This window comes from Haliotis rufescens, unplaced genomic scaffold (assembly GCF_023055435.1).
Source record: "Haliotis rufescens isolate VD_foot unplaced genomic scaffold, xgHalRufe1.0.p SCAF_16, whole genome shotgun sequence".
In the NCBI taxonomy this organism is placed as follows: domain Eukaryota; kingdom Metazoa; phylum Mollusca; class Gastropoda; order Lepetellida; family Haliotidae; genus Haliotis; species Haliotis rufescens.
This window is the reverse complement of record NW_025963846.1, coordinates 24293442-24317700: the sequence shown is the minus strand read 5'-3', so window position 1 is coordinate 24317700 and position 24259 is coordinate 24293442. Positions and strand designations below refer to the sequence as shown.

The 24259-nt window shown below is 39.5% G+C and overlaps 1 protein-coding gene across 1 annotated transcript in view; it reads right to left on the bottom strand.

The window, feature by feature from the left end:
* The window catches only part of LOC124133822 (sortilin-like), a 76942-nt gene extending 56434 nt beyond the window's left edge, over window positions 1–20508 (bottom strand). The window contains exons 1-2 of the mRNA XM_048397030.1: window positions 20210–20508; window positions 7990–8055 (exon numbers count right to left, since the gene is read on the bottom strand). Coding sequence (XP_048252987.1) covers window positions 7990–8055; window positions 20210–20482 — 339 coding nt within the window. The 5' untranslated portion in view covers window positions 20483–20508. The remainder of the gene's footprint in view (window positions 1–7989; window positions 8056–20209) is intronic.
* Between the last annotated feature and the right edge of the window lie 3751 nt (window positions 20509–24259).

Below are 24259 nucleotides of genomic sequence, written 5' to 3'. Positions count from 1 at the left end.
CATTTAATGCATGCATTTCTGTATGCAAGTTAATTGAAAATAATTGGGTTTTGAATATTTTGGGGGGTATTTTACGCAAATATGCAGCTTATCTGTAGCCTTGCAAGCCCCAGGATAGGTTTATCCTATAGTGTGACTTCTACTCCTGTGTGGGTATGTGGGAATTCTGGCAGCATTGAAACTCAATTCTAGCCTGCTACTAGTTCTAGTCCATGGCCAATAAACATGGTAAACTTGTGACAGGGCTAGAAGAATCAATTAAGTATTTCATCGATGAAATGCCAGGGCGTACATTTCTTTCAGACACTCTTTACCCACAAGACCCGTGAAGATCCGGGTTAGAATATGTCTTCCATAACCCATGCTTGTCATAAGAGGCCGCTATGCTCGTCCTAAGAGGTGACTAACGAGATCGGGTGGTCAGGTTCACTGACTTGGTTGACTCATGCCATCTTATCTCAGTTGCGTGGATCGATACCCATGATGTCGTTATCACTGGATTGTCTGGTCCAGACACGATTATTTACAGACCGCCATCATATAGCTTAAATATTGCTGAGTGTGGCATTAAACAACAAAACAAAACTCTTTAAACCTGGCACTTAATTGATGCTCCACGTCAATTCGAGCCTCGCATGTATAATTTCAATTTTGGACTAATGATACGTTACGATTCACTCGTCAGGCCTCAAAGTTGCAAATAAAACGGTCGCCAATGCGACCTAAATTTCAATTTGTCTTCTGTCTAAAATTCAGGGGTAGCCAAATGACTACCTCCAAATACATGTATCTTGTGGCAACTAAATCCTATTGCTACACATATGTAGACACAAAAACAAATAACAGCCAAATGTGGAAAACATGTCTGCTAATAATTGTACTTGCATATAAGTCCTGCTAAAGTCAACAATGAACAGAAATAAAAAAATATTAATTAATGTAATGTAATCTCATTTCAGTTGACAGTGCTCATTGGATAAGCAAGGATATACCTAAATAATCTAGTAACATAAATTGCATCATTGTTAGAGTCACAAGTGGTAAGATCAAGTACAGTTTCCACTAACATACAATTCCAAGAGTAATCCTATAACTTCTACATATTATAATATTTATTTGATAAAAGGTAATTTCAAATGCTTTTGGCTACCTACAATATTGGCTTGACTTCTTGGTTTTACCACTGGCTACCTGGAAAAAAATGTTTGTAGCCAGCCGTATGGCTACTTGGTAAAAATTTAAACTTTGAGGCCTGGCTGGTGTCTTCGGTGAATGGAACTGTATCCGTTCACGAATTGAATTTCTTATCCGTGGTCACAAGAATCGAATATTTATGAAAAAATAAAAAATAAAGATAAAAATACTACCCATAAGAACTAATTATGTGCATAGATAAATTTCTTCAAAGACAACACTGTTATATATTTAATTTGACAGGTCACTTGACATTGTCGCATTTTTGCAGATACTGGTACTTGGATAAATGCAGTATATAAATAAATGTATAATGATGATGATAATAATAATTAACACTGTCAACATGGTCAAACCATGTCAAATAACATATTTTGTTATTGTTTCACAGAATATATTAAATAATACCTCACCTGATGACATGTTACTGTAGTCGTGAAAAAAATATTCATATTTGTTACCCTTCATTCGTGATACATATCGTATTTGTCTCATAGTGAATTCGTTGCAGCCCTAGTTCAGACCCATCTTCGCTACAGTAGTCTAAAAGTTCTCTTAAACGCTTCTGTTTAGCCGGGACAAAGATCGTTATGCAAGAATGTGGAGAGTTCTGTGCCTAAAAAGTACCCAGGGTTTAATCAAGGCCTGGCATTTATTCAAGCCTGGCGTTTAACTGAGGAAATACGGTACATCCTGTAGTCCAGTTGGCTAGTTCAATCTCACAGGAATTTACCTTCTGACATGTCTGAGAATCAATTATTCCTGGACTCATCATTTCTGTGAAAAATTATACGTGAATCGCAGCACACTGTGTTTTCTTAGTACTTGTTACAAAAGCGAGCAGAAAACTCACTTCATCAGATTCCACTAGATTAAACCACTAGAGACCCTGCCAGATCAATGATGTGTGTATGTATGTGGATGCTGATGCTCTTCAAGGCTTCATATTGATCGATGTGGCTACCTCTTAAAACTTGGCATAATTTCACGAGGAACTGCCAAGTTCTATATGGGTCGTCATCTGGAAACCAGTGTATAATGGTTGATATTATTGGTAAATTAGAATCCGTATTTAATATGTGGGACTGGAGAACCCATATGACCACTGTTAATAATATTTATCACATTAATAACTTTTTATCACAATATACCAGAGGTCTACCTGGGTTATAAATTTTGGGTGTTCAAGGGACTAAAAGTTCTCCAACTGAAATGAATTTGCTACTTTTAGAATATTGCGAAGCATTTGACTGTGTGTTCTATTTTTATATGCTTACGTATGTAAATTAATCTGAAGTGGTATGAATCAGCAGTATTCATTCCTCAAAATGTATGCAAATTTTCTGAATCACTGTGGATGCACTTTGTATGTCTTTTATGTTCCTTTTCATCATTGTTCATAGGATGCCATATCTTGCCTCCGGTAAATGCATACGATAGAATTTGGTTCAGATCCATCAATATTTGTTCATGTGTCGTTGAAACAAGCTGAACTGAGATATTGTTTCTTTGGAAAAAAGGGTAATCATTACTGCTAGATTGACTTTTATCAAAAAACAGTTCACAAGTGTTGAAATGCTTGAAACATATTGAGAGACTGCCAATTTGTCAAACCCTTGCCCCCTTTAAGAGCTGAGCCTTATTGCACTGTCACAGTTGACCTACAAAAGGGGGATCCAGGGGACCTCCAATAATTAATTTTAAGGGTCCTTGCAGGCAATGTGAGGTCCTGAGAGGTATTGAGATGGTGTAGTGTACGGTACGTTTATATAATTACTTTAGAGAGTGGTCATAATTAATGGATGACATAACAGACTACCCGGCCGTGACAACTGCTCTTTATGAGCTGTAGGAACAATAAAAGTTGTAATATAAATCCCACGTTAGGTTTCAAACCTAACCAGGGACTCATAAAACCACATGTGCCCCGAGTGATATTGCTCCAACGAATCTATCTTCCTGACATGTTTTAATATGTCATTGTAAAAAAAATTAAATCAAATTCTTCCAAATTCATAGAATTATATAGCTGTTTGATTGAGCTGGGGTTAACTTGAGCTATGTCACATGACTATCATTGACTCGGGGGAATTTCTCCAAGGCTGTACTGAAAGAAAAGTCCATGGATGTGTAGTAATTCTATCCTCCTAATAGGGAAGTCTAGTACATGTAGTAAGGACTCCAGTCTCTTATTGGGACAACTTGTTCTTATTATTTACATAATCTAGAACTAATATTTACTTATCTAATACTAATAATTATTATTAGAGTCTTGTGCAAGTCTAGATGGCAACAAACAGCTGTTACTCTGGATCTGGATCTGTCCTTGTCCGTATGTATATTTCGTATATTGATCAGGGCATGTTTCATATTTTAATATAGCTATAACGGCTATGTGGACATTGGAAAGCTGCCCATTCCGTCTAGGTGGAGACAATATGGTTTAATTAAATGACATGAATGCTGGGGATTTATGCTAAGTTTCACACAACTGATGTGTTCAGTTATTAAACCCTCAACTCACCACTCTCTGATATGTTTTGTGAGCAACAATATAATATGTTATGTATTGCTGTGTGTATTTAGTGATAGAGATAAACCTGGTTGTATTTTATTAATTTTAGAGGCAGTCAGCATGACAAATGTTACCATAAACATTTTACTTAGCAGGCCCCTGTAGGTTACACACAACCAAATGTTTTCCCATAGACTTCTATTGTAACGTTATATTTTTTTAAAAAAGAACTAAGCATTTAACAGCTATTACCTGTGCGTGTGTGCACAGGTTGGCCTTAGAAGTTAGAGCAGCAATAAAAACAAAAAAAATGACTAGCTTAGCCAGCTCCTTTTCCGAGTACAGGAAGCTAAACACACCACCCCTAGTTTCACACCAAATGTCACCTACTTGAAAATAGCTGTGGTCACATTCAGCATAAGTCATCATGTTGAAAAAGACAGTACTAAATATAGAAAACCATGGTCAGTTTTAATAACTGGATGGATGGACATTTAAAAGACATAAAAATCTTACACAATATTCTCCAATCACAGCCTGCAGATATCTCTCGATCTGCACTGAAGGCTCCCTATCGGGGTATATCCCTGTTGCCTGTACTGAGCAAGGTCTTTGAAATGCTGCTATTACCAAGGTTGAAAGGTTTAGATCAGTCTGACAAATTTCCCGACCCTCAACAAATGGCGTACCAGATCGGATTGTCTGCCCTTCACACAACATTCAACTTACAAGAGACCATCCACCACTATCATGAGCAGAATGAAGATGTCCATGTTGCCTTCCTAGATACGTGTAAGGCATTTGACACGGTGTGGCATGGTGGTCTTAAGTACAAGATATTCGAGTTCAGAATCAAGGGGTCTCTATGGCTAGTGCTTGACAACATGTACACAGAGATGGTTAGCCGTGTGTGTGTGGACTCAATGTGCTCTAGACCCGTATCCATGAAACAGGGAATAAGACAAGGTGGTGTGTTGTCGGGGAAGTTGTACCTCTTGTACATTGACGCCCTCCTCCAGAAACTATCGAAGTCGAGACTTGGTGCCGTGGTTATGGATTTGAATACCTGTTCTCCAACGCAAGCCGATGATGTAGCCCTTGTTTCATCAAGAGTGTCAGCATTGAAATTAATGTTAAAAAAAGCTGAGGACTACAGCTGTGACTGGCGATACATATTGTCATCTTCCAAAAGTGAGATTGTATCATTCCCTTGCCGCAAGGGGACTCAACACAGATCTGAACTGAAGCTGTACAGTGAACCCATTCCATGGACGAACACCATCAGACATGTTGGTTTGGTACTCTCTGGCAACATGTCATCCCTTGAACATGTTACTCAAGCTTCAGTCAACCTCAGGTCAGGGGTAAGAACGCTGATTTCACGAGGTTTTCATCCTAGGTTCCTGAATCCTATAACCAGCTTGATTGTGGTAAATAATATGTACCTCCCAAGGACTCTGTATGGATCAGAACTGTGGTCAAATCTATCAAAGGTAGAGATACTGATGCTGGAGAGGTCGTTCAGATATGTCATAAAATCTATCCAAGACCTGCCGCGACTGACCCGTACTGATGTCTGCTTGAGTCAACTTGGTGTTCTACCCATTGAATACCATATAGATCAAAGAAAGTTGTATTTCCTGGAGCGCATCATCAACATGAACCGGAAGTTCCTGCCTCATCAGCTGTTCATGACCAGACTGACGTGTTACATTCACCAACTGACAACCTCATCATCAGGATTTGTTCCAGACGTCATCAGATTGTTATCCAAATACAATCTCATGGATCCTCTGCTGTCGTTCCTGCGGAATGGTATCTTCATAGGGAAACAGAGATGGAAACGATCAGTGAGTAAAGCTCTATGTTCTCACCATGTCTCTGCCTGGAGGCAGAGACTTGCTGCTGATCCAGAAGTCCAGATGTTTAGTCAAATCCATCGACTATATGATGTCCATCCAGCCTGGCAGATCTCCTTAGGCGACCCAACTCTGAGACTGAACTCTAACTTAGTGATAGGGACGTGTGCCACCGCAAAGGACATGTGTGATACAGGACTGTGCCACAAATGTGGTCTTGTGTATCGTGATCCAGTGACACATGCAGTTGTTGAGTGTGAATGTACGTGTGACATTCGGGATCAGCTCTGGATGGAGTTGATCAATATCGGTGATGTTGACTTTAGCTGCTACCTGCATGGTATGGACTCAGCAAAGCTCACTGAATGCATGTTGTCTTGCAGAACAGATTACAGACTATGTGACAAAGATGCTGATGACTTTGCAAGAGTGTGTGTTAAATATGTCAAGCCAATGTTTAAAATGGTGTTTAACTAACTCTAAATATATCAGCATTACCATTCTGCATACTTAATGCAAAATGATATGTTGTTCTGATAAATGTTCATCTATTATTTTCTGCTTTTTTGTACTCTTCTTTATGGAGGAATAAAAGGTTATATATTATCTCCCTAATGCCGAGGCAGAGCACCAGGCAGGGTAACAACAAGTACAATCTTTCAATGTCTTTTGGTACGACGCGGCCAGGGAATTGAACCACCAACCTTCCATTCTCCAGGCAGACACCCTGTCCACTAAGCCACGGAGGCGGTCCACTGAATTAAGGCAATACATCATGTACTATAATCCACTACTACGGACCTATCCTGCCCCAGAACTCCCACTGTGCACAGGGAAATGAAATCAAAACAAGCTTTGGTGGCTATGAGGCCGAGTTACTATCAGCAAGTTCACCACAAGGATAAACAGAACAAAGTAACACGGAAGTATTCGTAAGCTAACACCAGCATGCTCACACCACAACACCACTCGGTTGTAAATCTTGTGTAACACATCAGAAGAATAGTATCAGTACTTTTACCAACCAGACACTATCAAGTAACCCTTTCCCTAATCAGAAGTGGTGACTGGCATGCAAAGGTTGAGCACTACACTAAGAAAACTCAGAAATAAATTTTTATTTTCACTATTTGCCAAATATACCTAATGATAAAAGTGGTAGTCCACAAGGGAATGTCATTAGCCCTTCCTGAATTTTCCTAGTCTCGGACTAGCAGACTTATGTTAATTTCGAACCCTGCGTTGCATGTGTAGCAAAACTCTTATAATTTCATAACGGTGACATAAAGTATAGATTCACACTTGCAAGGAATACAACTCGTTGGCTGATGACCACATGCTTTCAGAATCCATCTTCCCGAGGCAAGAGAGTCAACTGACTATAAAAGTCCAGTTTCCACCCTTGCCAAACTAGGCTGGTATTATGGAGTTACATTTTGGCTGGACTCACGAGTCTATGCATAGTCCAATCAAAATCGCGCACCGAAATCGAAATCCGGTTCATAAACTGTCATGCAGATTTCGGTCGATTGCAGGATTTGCAAAGCATGTGCACCACCAACTCGTTGTCAGCAGATATTTTCCAAATCTTTTCATGTTTTTAATCAAGGTGCTCGGGTGATTTGTTGCATTTCGCGATGTAAGACCCGTTTTATCACAATATAGATCTTGATTACCGATCAGATCGTCCTGACTGGGCGCCACCATTTTGTGTGAAGTAAACGCAAGTGATACCAGAGGTGAAATCTGATTGGTCAATAGGAGAGGCTTAGAAGGGACATAGCTGGTAATAGCCACTGGTGGCGCTACGGTCAAGCCCAGTAATTCCAGCCTAGTTCGGCAAGGGTGGAAACTGGACTTTTAAAGTCAGTTAACTCTCTTGCCTCGGGAAGATGTCAGAATCTGGCTCCCCTTCTGTCACTCTCCCTTTCAAAATTAACATGAGCCTAAAGAGGAATGAGACTCATTTTCTTTGGGCACAACCTTCTATAATCAGTTTAATGGAGCAGGTACAGAAAACAGAGCCCCAGCAGGTTTATCCTTGTGCATATAACGATTGGGAAAAAAATCTATGCCTACAGCACTATATAACAGACACTAATGCCTTTATCATTTCAGTGCTTAATCATGCTAATAGTCCTGTTCAGGGCCTTGGGCTAGTAAGCCTCACATTAGCCATGTAAGTTGCTCTTATACAAAATCCATGCAACATTTGGACATTTGAATGAGGATTCCAGAGAGACACAAACATAGTATGGTTTCTTCAGCTGCTGTCCTGCTTTTCCAAAACCTGCGTTTTCGATCTTGAGCCTCATTCAAACATTCTCAATCGGTGATAAAAGTATATACATACTTGGAGGTATCAAAAGATTCGGAGAAGAAACAATAGCGGCACCTTTCACAGGTTGACATGACACTTACCCCTTTGTCCTTATCACTAGCCCAGGCCATTGCCAGGTTGAAATGGGTCTTGTTGGCAAAGATGAACTGAAAAATGGGAAAGAAAACAATTAAAATGCATCAATCTCTTGGAATATACACAAAATACAGAGAAACCTGGTTCAGCAACTCCATCGACATGATAGCAACATTGCGTTAGTTGTAGTGTTTTTTCCCATGTATTGTGCTTATGAATGTTCTGATAGTCAAAGAATTTCTCCCCAGGAAATTGTTGCAATGTCTGTTTGTTGCAAAAAAAAACCCCATCTTTATTTCCCATTACTTTGTCAACTAATATGTGACAGCCTGCTTCAGAAGGGTCAGTGGACTGTGTGCTGAAAGACTTGAGATTCTCAAAGAGCTAAAACCCTAACATGATACGAAGGGCGTTCAATAAGTTTTGCAACTTCACCCTTAGCTGTAGGGTGGGTTATTTAACTGTACAGCCCAGACTTAGCCCCCGGTGACTATTTCCTGTTCCAGCAAATGAAATCTGCCCTACGTGGAAGACGCTTCCAGGATGACGAGGACATAAAGGCTGCCACAGAGGCGTAGTTAGAGGGCCAATCTGCGGATTTCTATAAAAGTGGTATTAAAAGCTTGAAGGACAAATGGAATAAGTTTATTTAGGTGAAAGAAGATTATATTGAAAACTAAAAGTGCAAAAGATATTCTGCGACTTGGTTATATATTGAAGTTGCAAAACTTATTGAACGCCCCTTGTAGTCTTCAAATCAAATTGGCCATCACTGACCAATTCACTAATAGAGGTGAATCATACCATGTGTCATAATACTAGCATGGCCTACGATCATGTATATATTCGGCCAACATATATATTTTACAAAAGATGGCATGTTTTAGAACTGATATAAGTTGCAATGTTCTCAAATTTGTTGGCCAAAATAGCTCAGCAACAATAATATGCAGAAACATCCAATCTGTTTCCTAATGTAACATATGGATTTCTTGAAAGCTGTTTCCTGCTGTCATGAAAACATTTGTAAACAATGGGTCAGTCAGGTTACCTGAAACAGGATATATTTTTGCCTTTTTGCATGTATATGAGGAACATGCTATATGGTATGAAAACAATTTGTAAAATATTATTTCCTGATATGCAAGCCACATCTCACTCATGTAAACCACACTGTTGGACTCAACTGTTTTTTGGAAGGTCTCTCGTCATTCCCTTTGATGATAAAATACATCTCTTTAATATGATATGAATCAGGGTTGAAAACATTCGAACCACCGAGATACAAATCTTATTGCCACAAAGTCTGTAATTACAACCCAAGTCCCAGAGGTGCTGGCATGTCACATTAAGCATGCTTGTGGTGCAGGCTTCCGTAAGACAAGACTGACTGACTGACTGACTGACTGACTGACTGACTGAGTATGGTTTTACGCCGCTTTTAGCAATATTCCAGCAACATCACGGCGGGGGAAACCAGAAATGGGCTTCACACATTGTACCCATGTCGGGAATCGAACCCGGGTCTTCGGCGTGACGAGCGAACGCTTTAACCACTAGGCTACCCTACCGCGGACCAAGTGACAAAAAGTCTCACAGAAAATAGTTGAACTGCAACACAAAGATCTCTATTGTTTTGCATTAAAGTCCTTTATGTCCAGCTAATTTCCTTCATTCTGTTTAAAGTAAGCACCATAAGAGAATATTCAAGCCTTCCATTAGCTTGGGTGTATCGATTGAACCATTTCTGGTCCTAATTTAGGAGAGTCATGTTTTCAGATTTGTGGGCGTTATTGATTGCATCAGCCAGAGGTTTCAAATATCAACATTTAGGGGATCAAATCCCATTTATTAACATTTCTCCAACAGTCAGATTGCATCACATACACCAGTTCAGTTTTACAATTAGTGTCGATATATTTTGTGAGATATTCAACAATTACTTGTCTTATGTGAAATTCCCTCCTTAATCCCCTTTTTGTATCTTATCCATCACCGACCCGTGAAAGTCCGGGGTAGAATAAGGCTTCAGCAACCCATGCTTGCCGTAGGCGACTATGCTTGTCGCAAGAGGCGACTAACGGGATCGGGTGGTCAGGCTTGCTAACCTGGTTGATGCATGTCATCAATTCCAATTGTGTGGATCGATGCTCATGATGTCAATCACTGGATTGTCTGGTCCAGGCTTGATTATTTACAGACCGCCGTCATATAGCTGGAATGTTGCTGAGTGTGGCATTAAATAACAAAGAAACTTACCCATCACCACGCTCATGTGAGTGAGTGAGTGAGTACGGTTTTACGCCGCTTTTAGCAATATTCCAGCAATGTCACGGCAGGGGACACCAGAAATGGGCTTCACACATTTAACCCATGTCGGGAATCGAACACGGATCTTCGGCGTGACGAGCAAATGCTTAAACCACTAGGCTACCCGACCACCCCAAGCTCATGTGAATTTGTACCCATAACAATAGATGCTGTGGACAAGTAGGAAGACCCCTAATAAACCACCAGGCAGACTGGGCACTATCCCGATCGCTAAAATTGTGCAGCGCGTCAAGCAGTGGGAACCTGTTTTAACCCCACCTGGGAGAATACTGAATTACCTTTACTGGCGGAATTTTTTGGTTTGGGGGGATGGTTTCCTATTGTTTTTTAACATCTTTTTTGCGATTTTTCCTATTTTCAAATTAAATTTTGGTCAAGCATTTGTGATGAAGTCATATTCCAGGGCACTATTAAAGTCAAATTTCCACCCTTGCTGAACTAGGCAGGAATTTTCGGGGTTATACTCTCGCTGGACTAACGAGTTTATGCATGGCCCAATCAAAATTGTGCAATGAAATCAACATCTGTCTTGTAAACAACACGGCAACTGCTGTGCCGGTGTTGGTCAAATACAGGATTTGCGCAGGATGTGTGCTTCAACTGGACGTTGACAGAGATTTTCGAAACGATTTTATGTTTTTAATCTAGGTGCTCAAGTGATTTGATGCACTTTGCGAGGTTAGACCCGTTTTATTAAAAAAAGATCTTGATTATCTATCAGATCATTTTGACTGGGCGCCACCATTTTGTTTGAAGCAAATGCATGTGATGCGAGAGGTGGAATCTGATTGGTCAGTAGAAGGGACATAGAAGGGACATAACTCATAATGGCCACTGGTAGCCCTACGATCGAGCCACGAAATTCAAGTGAAGATTGGCAAGGTTGGAAACTGGACTTAATAGTCATTTAACTCCCTTACCTAGGGAAGATGAGATTAAGTATACCTTAAAGTATTAAAATCTGCAAAGTTGCTATGTTCACTTTACTTGCCCTTCAAAATGGCAGGTCAATACTGACCATCTGATGAGTCAACATCGTGAGGTATTGTTTATCATGTGGTATGGATTAACCAATGGAATTGCAAGATTCTTTCAGAGGTATAACAAACACGCTTACATACGATAATCAGATGATAATTACAGGATGATAATTGGCTAAAACCTGGGATTTGAACCAATGGCTGATAAGAATGGGATTTGAACCCATGGGTCCTGGAAAAGCTAAGGTATCAAACTGTACAGCGAGCTACAGAACTGTAACCCAACAGTGAGTGAGTGAGTGAGTGAATATTTATAGTCACATCAGCAATATTTCAGCCATATCGTGACTAAATCAAGTTAGACAGTAATAATACATTCAATTTTATTATAAAACCCGTTGTCAAAGAACAGTAAAATAACAAGATGTATAGTTTAAGACTAGTATGGAACCATAAAAAGATATCACGATAAATAACAATACATTATAAAAACGGGGCTAGGGATCGCCAGCAACTAAAGGTAGGCCACCATACTAGGAACCGTGGGGACTTACAATACTTCTGCTACCTGCACGGTTCCCCAGCAGGATTGATGCCATCCCTCAGCCACTGGCGATTTTCATCAAGTTAAGCCCAAATTAAAACAAACAAGTATACTGCGACTAAATGGTAGTAGGAATAAACTGACTTCGAATGATGTGGACTTACATACCCTCTTGGGTAACCTAACAGACTACCTATAGCTAGGGATGTCACGATATGACTGTATCATGACACTTTGTTCATGATACAATAGGTATCGCAATACTTAATTTGTGGTAATTTCATTGGGAATAAGCACTAATAAAAAAGCTTCAAAATTCCTGAACATCTGGTCTCATATTTGAAAATAAAAATGTCTCATTGCAATCAATTCTTTATGTCAGATAAAACTGGAGTATCAACACCAGTTAGAAAAGACTAGAACATAGGCTTTTGATCGGTTTGAAGTTTAGAAAACAATGCATAATCATGATAATATACTAGTTAAAATACATATCGATACAGGATTGAAATATGAATCAAGAGAGGTTAATGTGCAATATGTGCATTGTGTATAATATAGTCTGAGAATATTATCAATCATCTTCCCGAGGCAAGAGAGTTAACCGACTTTAAAAGTCCAGTTTCCACCCTTGCCGAACTAGGTTGGAGCTCCTTGGCTCGACTGTAGCGCCTCCAGTGGCTATTACGAGTTATGTCCTTTCTATGCCTCTCCTATGGACCAATCAGATTCCACCTCTCATATCACTTGCATTGGCTTCAAACAAAATGGCGGCGCCCAGTCAAGACGATCTGATCGATAATCAATATCTATATTGTAATAAAACGATTCTTACATCGCAAAGTGCATCGAATCACAGGAGCACCTGGAGCCAAAACATGTAAAGATTTCGAAAATATCTGTTGACAACAAGTTGGCGGTGCACATGCATTGCATGACATCTGCATGACAGTTTACGAACCAGATTTTGATTCAGTTGCACGATTGTGATTGGACTATGCATAGACTCGTTAGTCCAGCAAAAATGTAAACCCATAATACCAGCCCAGTTTGGCAAGGGTGGAAACTGGACTTTTATAGTCAGCAGAGCTCCAGATAAGCTGCGTATCTGCGTGAAATACGCATCAGAAATGCAGAAAGACGCAGTAAAATATAATCCAAGCTAACAAATACGCAACGAACATTACAGATACACTACAAAAATAAAACTTGTGCGTATCATCAAAATATTGTGAAGTAACCCTGCGTATTCGATTAGCAAATCAGCAACTTATTTTGAAATTATAAACGGACATTCCGTCAACCTTGCCAAACTCCACGATGACAGTTACATCATGATCATTTGCCATCACACTTTCTTGTGGAAGTATCGAGGTATTTTTTAGTCCTGTAAAGCTCTCGAACCCACACGACACCAGTTTGCAGGGACTAGATGATAGTGTTTAAATATTTAACTTAAATACCCACATGTGTAAAAACTAGTGGGTAACAGAAATTTGAATACCCAGATAGAATTACTGATACCCAATGATTTTCATATGCATGGGTAAAATACCCACAACATCAAAAGCTTATCTGGAGATCTGGTCAGTTAACTCACGTGCCTCAGGAAGATGATTATCAATGGACAAATGTATTGGTGAATTGTGACATCCCTACCCATAGCCCTGACAGGATTCTGGAACATGTCCCAGTCCTGTAAGGACCAGTGACCACAGCAGTCTTGTTATCTAAGTAGACTCCTGAGAAATAGATCTTGTGCTGTTACCTAACACCTTACTGGGAACTGAGCAGCTCAGTGCTGCAGGATATCGGTATTGATTGGGAATGATCCGCACACAAGGCCACAGGTAAGCACGTAAGGTGTATAAATGATGTCGGGCTGTGTTGGCGAACATGATCTCTGGACCGATTTCACCAAGATAAGAAGTCACACTTGTCAGTGGTCTGTTCTAGAGGACTTCAATGTGACTTCTTTACATTAATATGTTTTGAACAGTTGTCTGGACCTGCTTGGAGGCTGATATTCGGCCCAAGTTTGAAGTAAATGACAGTAAAAATTCCAAATAAAAAATTTCCATTACCTCATAATTTACAAAAATACGAACATATAAAAAAATAACAAATTGTGAACAATATCACAATTTTGCTGTCAATTTGTCTGCCAAAGACACTCATTGGATTCAAACTTAACACCAGTGGCAGACATAGTTAAAAAAATAATCAAAATTGGGATCTTTATTAAAGTTAGTATTTAACTGGACAGGTACCTCAATACTGCATTCTATGTGATATTGTTTAACATAGAAAAAACCCTTTCCCTTTGATTTAGTCTTGTTATCAGAGATATACAAGAAGAAGCTAAAACAGTATGAAACATGAATTGAGAAATTGTAAATTCACATTTGGGAATTTTTACTGTATTTTGAAGAAGAATGCTTTTCAAAACATCTGTAATGATGTCTTTTGTGCAAACACACAAACAAAACACACAAAACAATTATTATAAACATATCTGGGGACACGGGTGGCCCAGTCATCTAAGGCGCCGCGATTCGCTGTGCAGAGTTGCGTCCCTTAGGCACTCCAGAAACCTATGATTGTGGGTTCGAATCCCGGTTTGCCCTGATTATGTTTCTAGGTTTGTCAGCACCATACCCGTGCTTGTGGGTTTCACCGAAGTTTGTAAACATCTGAGACCTGCATCACTTCAGGCTTTCCTCCCACAATAAGTTGACACGCCGCGATATAACTGGAATACTGTTGTTACTCACTAACATATCTACCATGTTGACTGCAAAGGATATGTTCCTAAATACAAGGAAATAGCTAAAAAGCTCTGTAGTTCACCTGACACATTCAAACTGAAACACGGAAGGGAACACTAGTGAATCAAGTAATGATCAAGGAAACTGTATCTGTTTATTGGCTATGTCATGTGGTCTGTTTGATGAGACTGAGAGGACAGTGTGATCTCAATGTAATTATCAAATTATTCAAGAACAGTGTCATGGTGACTAACATTATGAAAAAGTGTTACTTTTTAAATGCTTATGCCAGGATAAAAGGTGAAGTTCATTCAGGGATCCAAAAGATTTCTTCAGCCCTTGTGTCCTTACTCGAATGTTATAATTCGTTTTGGGTACTGAGAGTTTTCTGTGGGTATTCAATATATCATTACTCCCCTGGGTCCTCTCAGTATGGTTTTCAGCATTAGTGAGTGAGTGAGTTGGGTTTAACGCCGCTTTTAACAGTATTCCAGTTATATTGCGGCGTGTCAGCTTCATGTGGGAGGAAAGCCCGAAGTGATGCAGGTCTTAGACGTTTACCACTTCGGTGAAACCCACGGGCACGGTGCTGACAAACCTAGAAACATAATCGGGGTGAACCGGGATTCGAACCCACAATCATAGGTTTCTGGCGTGTCCAGGGGACGCAACTCTGCACAGCAAATCGCGGCGCCTTAGACGACTGGGCCACCCGTGCCCCCTTCAGCATTAGAAATTGGCACTAGTCATATAGTCCTTGCACTAGTCATATAGTCCTTGCCAAACTGCCCATATCATAAGGACTAGTAGACGTTTGAGCTTTTTAAAGGTTTTGCTATATGTTATCATTGTAAGGACTAGTGGGCTAAACCTAGCGATAGAAACTAACAGCTTTAGCCGACTAGTCCTTATAATGATAACATAGCAAAAACCCTAAAAAGGGCATATTCTACTAGTCTTTAATATACCTACCTAACTATTGCACAGTTTGGCAAGGACTATAGGTCTAGTGCCAATTTCTAACGCTGTAAACCTGTTGGTTTCTGACGCTGGTTTTCATAGACCAAAGAGCGGACCTTTATAAAGAGATCTCAGCTTAAAACACCCTGTAGACTTCTGCCCATGTGATGTCCCAAGTATGTTGCATATCACAACATCATAATATCATTAACATGTGTAAGTGACCATTGCTGATGGTTGGTTGGTTTACGCCGCACTCAGCAATATTCCAGCTATATGATGGCGGTCTGTAAATAATAGAGTCTGGACCAGACAATCCAGTGATTAATATCATGAGCATCGTTCCACGCAATTGGGATTGATGACATGCATCAACCAAGTGAACAAGCCTTACCACGCGATCCTGTTGGTGGCCTCTTACAACAAGCAGAGTTGCCTCTTACAACAAGCAGAGTTGCCTCTTACGGCAAGCATGGATTGCTGAAGCCCTGTTCTACCCAGGACCTTCACGGGTCTACCATCACTGAGATGTAGCACTTTTGTGCATAAGGTACGTACAACATACAATTGATTTTGCGAATAAATCTCATTCCAAAATATCAGCTCTCGATTCTGAGCATGACAGAGTCACAATAAGGCCAGAACCTGTTCCACAAAATAATTGTAGGGCTACGACTGTCATAAGTCTATGTTAAAGTATGGGAGTTATAATCGTCTTAGTGCTACGACTGCTTTGTGCACCAGGGCCCAGACCTACTGAATTAATACCTGAAGTGGCGTAGCTCTGAGACATTTATCAGTGGGATTTGAACCCATGATCCCTAAGGGATGCAACTCTGCACAGTTTATTACACAAGGTTAGAAACTAACAGTTTTTGTCCACTAGTCCTTATAATGATAACATATAGCAAAACCCTTAAAATGGGCCAATTTCTACTAGTCCTTAGGATACCTTTACTATTGGGCAGTTTGGTAAGGACAACAAAATTAGTACCAATTTCTAACGCTGTTACAGCCCCCTAAACAGCTTGGTCACCTGTGCCAATTGCAACCATTGGCTTAAATAAACTAGTTTATGGTGAAAGTGTATACTAACTAACACGTTTTCTATCCTAAATTACAGTTTTCGAATTCAGCTCCAGAAAGTCCAAATTTGTATCCATGGAAAAAGAAAAAAATTATTTGTGGCATCATTAATAGCAAAAGGCAGAACGTGAGTTCTTAGTGTCATCATGGTCATACAAACAGTTTCAAAAATAACATTATGAGCACGTTATGCAAAAGGTATGTTAACAATATAGAGGTAGCTTAGTTACATAGACCATTAGAGAGGTGACAGGAAGTTTGTGATGTTACCATGGCAACAAAGCATAATATCCTAAAGATCCATTTACCTCAATCTGTTTGTCAGGAACTGAAATTTTTATAGTTGTTTCTCAAAGTCAGAGTGGAAAGTGGTTTCATCTTCCTACATCTTTATGACAACCAATAAACGATCATTAAGACTCACATGTATTCATTCTAGTCTGCTTGCTGTTTGGTAATTAGATATTTTCCATTGAAAATATAACAGCCAATCAATACAAAAATAGCATGACAAGGTAATCACATTGATTGATAATTGCTTGTGTAATCAACCCAGGAAACAACCCATAAAAAGTCACTATACAGGTGTGTGTATAGGTCAGGGCTGATCGATAGACCAAATGTGCGACCCGATACATATCACGATACCTTGCTCACGATACTTACATGTGTTCTTATCTGTGGTGCGTGAGCCATCTTTTCAATAGACAGGATGGCCAAATACATAGCACACTGACGATTCAAAGTTGACAGTGTCAAGTATGCCGCAATGGATAAAAATATTTTCACTACTCACTTTCACAAGTACTGTATTCGACGTAATAAGCACCCCGCTCTAATAAGCGCCCGCGGCGATATTTACTAATATACTGGCTAGTGAACAATATCAGTTAGCACCCCTTCTGATTGATCAATGGACACAACACTTATTTATTCACGTATAATACATACTCGTGTGTTGTATGCACCCTTAATTATGGGCAATTAAATTCTGGAAAACTGTATCTTGTATATAAACATTTCAGGCACGAAATTTATCTTTCAACTTTTTTTCACCAAAATAATATTCTAATATGAGCCCCCTATTTCTAATTTTGAGAGCGCCCTGGGCGCTTATTACGTCGAATACGGTAATTGGTGCTTGGTGTAACATTTATTAAAGATTACGCTTAAGGTAAGAATCGAAACTTTTTACTTAGTGTGTGACTGTGATCGATACTTGTATCAAGAAGTAAAAAAGTGTGATCCATCAATGCATCAGTGTATCGCCCCACCACTAGTATAGGTGTATGTTAAGTTGGTGGACCGAGGGTGTCAAGATCATGTTTCATAGTCATACACCCAAAAGCCTGGAAGTATCAGCTAGGTCTGAGCCTACTATTGCCAACTGTGAAAAACGCCTACACTGACAATCCCTACAGAAGCTGTTGTTTTATTGATTACACAAAGTATTAGTAATACATCCCTGATTAAGAAAGTGGTCCAATCTTGAGTGGACTATCACCCATATCGATAGTTCAAACAGAGAAGTTTTACAAAATCAACATCCGTGTTCTGAAAACTTTGTCGCTGCTATGGCCACAACCATCACCTGTCGCATTTGCTTTGAAATTACTCCCAAACTAAAGTGAGACAAATATTTTTGAAGCGGTTCAAAGTTTTTAATCAACTCGCCTAAGTACTTTTACGAGTGCAACTTACTGAATGCCTATCGCAGGGACTGAGATGCAGTGCTATTTGTAAATGAGTGAGTATGGTTTTACGCCGCTTTTAGCAATATTCCAGCAATATCACTGCAAGGGATACCAGAAATGGGCTTCAAACATTGTACCCATGTCAGGATTCGAACCAGGGTCGAATGCTTTAACAACTAGCTTACACGACCGCCCTATTTGTAAATGAACACCATCTGATAATTCAATGGTTCTGCAATGTGCAGTGTTACAGTTTACTAGATACTGTGTAGTCTCAATAGTATGTTTGCCTCTGTTAATGTAAGAGCAGAATGTGGCAGTAATAAATATGTTTTCCGTGGTAATCTGTCATTTTGTTTGTCTGTCAGGGACGAAATCTCAAGTCCCTTCGTCATCTGATCGCCCAAATCATCTGCCGTGGTAGTCACTTTCATGAAGCCATTCAAAATATGAACAGCGATCTGATTGGATATCAAGGTTTCATCACAAGGGACACAACTAATGTTCTAAATGGGGTGGCGCTACCATCGAGCCAAGAAAAATAGGTTTGAAATGGCAAGGGCAGAAACTAGGCTTTGATATGGGCTAGTGGACACTCTTGCCTTGGGAAGATGAGCAACCACAGCTAATAATTCACTATGTCATAACATGAAAATCTACCGAAAAATGATGCAGATCAGGAAAGCACTTTCAAAAGTTTTTTTGCATGGACAGAGACTGCAATGGGAACCAAGTATGCCTGCCTCAGCAGAGTACTGGAGGTGGTTATCTGATCTGGATGTATTTAGCATGAGAGGGATTGAGATACGACTTCCTGCTCAAATGGATATCCTTACACTGTTCAGTATAATTTTGTCTTCTTGTGTTGACATCAATGATGTTTCTATGATGTTGTTCCTGTGACCTAAGATCATGAGAAGTATGTGTGAAACATTTAACCCAAAATATAACCATTCAAATCTTTATACTCTGAAAAATACTCTAAATTCTGATTCTTAGCTAAATACCAACACAATTTTGATGAACTAAAGGCTGAATACTTATCTATGTACATCATGATGTACCTCAAATGATGAACAAATGATGGGAAACAGCAGCAAAAGACAGGACAGGTACTACAGTAGAGTACCCCAGGATAGGCCTGGGACGGGTAACTCAGGTACTCGAGTGGGTACTGAGTAGGAGCCGGGTACCCCAAAGACTACACAGACCCATGTGATATATTGCCTAGAAATTCACTAAAACTCCATGGTTACACAAGTCACTGATGTTCCCATTTCTTTCTGACTATGAACGCATTCCTTCTGACTTGTAGGCCTATATGTTTGTATAAACATGAAGCTTCGGTCAACTACGATGTACTCATGACTAGATTGTTTCATATGTGTATCTAAATACCTTTTGCCAAGGCTCCGATAAAATAATAACCAATCAGACATTTTATTGGGCACACTTTTGAGACCTACAGAAGGTGACGTGAGATGAGGTGAAATGGGGCTTAACATTTCGTCTAAGATTATTGCAATTGTATAATCTTTACATGCTAATATTGATAACCCACTAGTCACTACATACTGACAAACGTGGCATTATCATCTTTAAAGAAAACACCTAGCAACTTCCATTAACAGTAGTATGAAATGTTCATATCCACATCCACAATTTTAAGTTAGGCCTAACTGTGTATGGCCGGTTTAACGACCTTCCTGGTTCAACCGTTTGGCGGCCGTATCTACCGTATCGGACAATCTGCTAAGGCTATTTCTTATGTATATTGGTTACAATCAGTTGATATGTGACAACCGGTAAGATGAATGATGGAACAGCTTAGTGACACATCTACAGGATACACATATGCTCACCTTATTTGCAAGATGTGTGTTTGTCTTTAAAGAGGAGAGGAAATCCTCTTCTTGTTTGGAACATTTCGCCTGAACATCAGAGACGTCTCGTTTGCTTCGTTCTAAACTAACCCTACTAGATATCGAATTGACTGCGTCCGCTGCTGATACTGCATACGATTGAAAACTGATAACATTTTCATTTTCGTGGACTGACCAGGTACGATTCACACAAAGACAAATCAAAACAAAAACAATAACAAGTAATCGACGTTCCATGTCGACTGCTTCCATTTTGGATCTCAGTTACTCTCACGTGAGGAAACAAATGCACAACGCCATCTAGCGGCAAGCTAAAAATAGACATTCTCGAACCCTGTTCTAGACTGTATCCAGTCTCCGTTGAAATAGGACGGGTTTTTTTCTGTTTGAATGGCGACAAGAGTATATGGCCTTATGGTGATAATAGACTAGTTGTTAATAGAGTAGGCGCCATATCTTTATTTTCGATAAAACATACAAGCAAAGAAATGTACATGTATATGTTGGCACAGCGAGTTTAGTGAATATATAGGCTTCCCGATCTCGTTGAACGAGACACATATACACACAGAGATAATTGCTCCTAGGCTGTACTGAAAAATAAGTCCATGGGTGTGTAGTAATTTTATCCTTATAAAAGGCATGTCTAGATAAGCGGACAGTACACTCTAAGGAGGCAAGTCACCTTTAGGGGCAACTTGTTCTTGTCATTTATATAATCTAGAAATTATGACTAAAACTAATATTTTTTACCTTAGAGACTTTTGCAAGTCTAAGAAAATTGGTACGTTTTAATACTATTTAATCTCTTAAATCAATAAGTCAAGTATTGATATCTCAAGTTCGATTTTTAGATATCAGTAAAACCGATGTATTTTTAGACATTGTTAAAAATGATGTATATATTTTAGATATCAGTAAAACCGATGTATTTTAGATATCAGTAAAACCGATGTATTTTTAGATATCAACAAATAGAATTAGTGACATAAAAAGGAAGTAGTGATATTACTTTCCAGACAATTAAAGTAGAATTTGCATGCCATATGTAGTACTTATATGTTAATGATCAATCGACGTTTGTTATGTGAACCAATGGAGGATTTATAAACCGAGGAGTATAATAAACTACACCTTCCTGTTGATTTTATAATGTTTGATTCTCAAGTGCAAATATTTTAAGTAAGATATTATATCCAAAATATTAACAAAACTGGCGCTTAGTCAGCACCCAAATTTAATTTGATTTTTAAAATAAAAAAGAGATATTCGCATAATACACAACTGCTGAATGATATCTTAGAATCTTCGGCACAAATTTACAACATTTCAAACATGGTAGTACGGAACCCTTTTACAGAGTTTTAGGGCCATTTGTTTAAAAAAAAAAAAAATTCGATACTAAGTTGAAATTTCAAGATAGTATCTTGAAATTTCAACTTCTATATCTTGAAATTTCAACTTAGTATCTTGAAATTTCAAGATAGAATCGAAAAAAAAAAATGGCCCTAAAAGGCTTCCGTATTGGTAGGGGTCATGTGGTTGCAAATTCTTTTCTTACCGCAATCGTCATTGAACCAATTTATTTTTACATAAGATTCCCAGCTGCAGATTACATTTTACGAACTGTTGCAGGAATGAGTGATGGTTAAATATACATAATCAAATTAAACACAGTTCGTTCAATTTTTAATTACATTAAAAACACACTTTCTTTTGTCCCTCAGTGTATGTGTGTTAACAACAACAACAACAACAACAACAACAACAACAAAAGTTTTCACTCGAAAGAGTGAGATTTTTAACGTCCATTTTAGCAATATTTCGGCAATATCACCGCGGGGGACACCAGAAATGGGCTTCACAAATTGTACCCACGTGGGGAACGAACCCAGACCTTCGGCGTGACGAGCTAACGTTTTAACCACAAGACTACCCCCACCGTCCCACACCACAAATTTGCATCACAAATTTGCATTTTAGACTTAGTTTTATAAAGAGGTGAAGAGCAAGGCCCTCATCCAACCGGGACGGAGTGTGATGAGTGATGGTAGAGATCACTGTGGCGAGCTAGAGTGAGTGAGTGAGTATGTTTTTACGTCGCTTTTAGCAATATTCCAGCAATATCACGGCGGGGGACACCAGAAATGGGCTTCACACATTGTACCCATGTCGGGAATCGAACCCGGGTCTTCGGCGTGATGAGCGAACGCTTTAACCACTAGGCTACCCGACCGCCCCTCATGGCGGGCTAGAGAAATGTAACTGGGGTGTCAGTATACAGGACTCATAGCCGACCTCCGACCTCTGCATTATAGGTGAGTGGTAACTTAAGGGGGGAGTGTAGACGTTTATGGGCAGTGTGAAGGAGGCACCGAGACCGCTCGACATCTTGACCCACGCACACCAATAAAATGACATTGTTAAGTGTTGTGTAATTAGGGGTCAAAATGAAAACTGTTGTGTTGGCTTGTAAGATTGGTTGGTTGGTTTGTTGTTTAAGGCCGCACTCAGCAATATTCCAGCTATATGACGGCGGTCTGTAAATAATCGAGTCTGGACCAGACAATCCAGTGATTAATATCATGAGCATCGATCCACGCAATTGGGATCGATGACATGCATCAACCAAGTCAGCGAGCCTGACCACCCGATCCCGTTAGTCGCCTTTTACGACAAGCATAGTCACCTTTTACGGCAAGCATGGGTTGCTGAAGACCTCTTCTACCCCGGAATCTTCACGGGTGGCTTGCAAGAACGAAGGCCATGGTGGATATGTAGTTTAATTACAATACTTGGTGTCCCGGTGTAGAGTGTTATGTTATTGGTGTTTATGAGTGAGTGAGTATGGTTTCACGCCACTTTTAGCAATATTCCAGCAATATTACGGTGGGGGACACCAGAAATGGGCTTCACACATTGTACCCATGTCTGGAATCGAACCCAGGTCTTCGGCGTGACGAGCGAACGCTTTAGCTACTAGGCTACCCGACCGCCCCTGGTGTATATGAAACGATATCAATATGTACAGTGTTGTGTTATTGGTGTACACGAACGGAGGTCAAGATACAAACTATTGTGTAATTGGTGTACAAGAAGAAATGTCAAGATGTGCATTGTTTTGTTATTGGTGTGCAAGTACATATGTCAAGATGTACAGGGTTGTGTTATTGTGTACAAGAACAGATGTCAAGATGTACAGGGTTGTGTTATTAGCGTACAAGAACGGATGTCAAGATGTACAGTGTTGTGTAATTGGTGTATAATAACGGATGTCAAGATCGAAACTGTTGTGTTGATGGTGTACAAGAGGAAATATCAATATGGTCATTGTTGTGTTATTAGCGTACAAGAAAGGATATCAAGATGTACTGTGTTGTGTTATTGGTGTATAATAACGGATGTCAAGATCGAAACTGTTGTGTTAATGGTGTATAAGAGGAAATGTCAAGATGTACATTGTTGTTTATTGGTGTACAAGAGGAAATGTCAAGATGTGCATTGTTGTGTTATTGGTTAGCAAGAACATATGTCAAGATGTACAGTGTTGTGTTATTGGTGTATAAGAAGAGATGCAAAGATGGACAATGTTGTGTTTTTGGTGTACAAGAACGGGTGTCAAGATGTACAGGGTTGTGTTATTGGTGTACAAGAACGGATGTCAAAATGTACAGTGTTGTATTATTAGTGTACAAGAACGGATGTCAAGAGCTACAGGGTTGTGTTATTGTTTTTTAAGAAGAAATGCCAAGATTTACAGTGTTGTGTGTGTTATTGGTGTCCAGATGTCCATCGTTGACTCATTGGTGTACAAGAACGGATGTCAAGATGTACAATATAATGTTGTGCTATTGGTGTACAAGAAGAAATGTCAAGATGTACAGGGTTGTGTTATTTGCGTGCAAGAACGGAATCTACGCTGTTGCAAGCAGTTTTTCGATATTTTAGGAATACAAATCTTTCAAGATACGAAGCTGTTTAATATAGTTAATTCACGGCTTGTGTGGTCTTGTGCTATTCACATCTTAA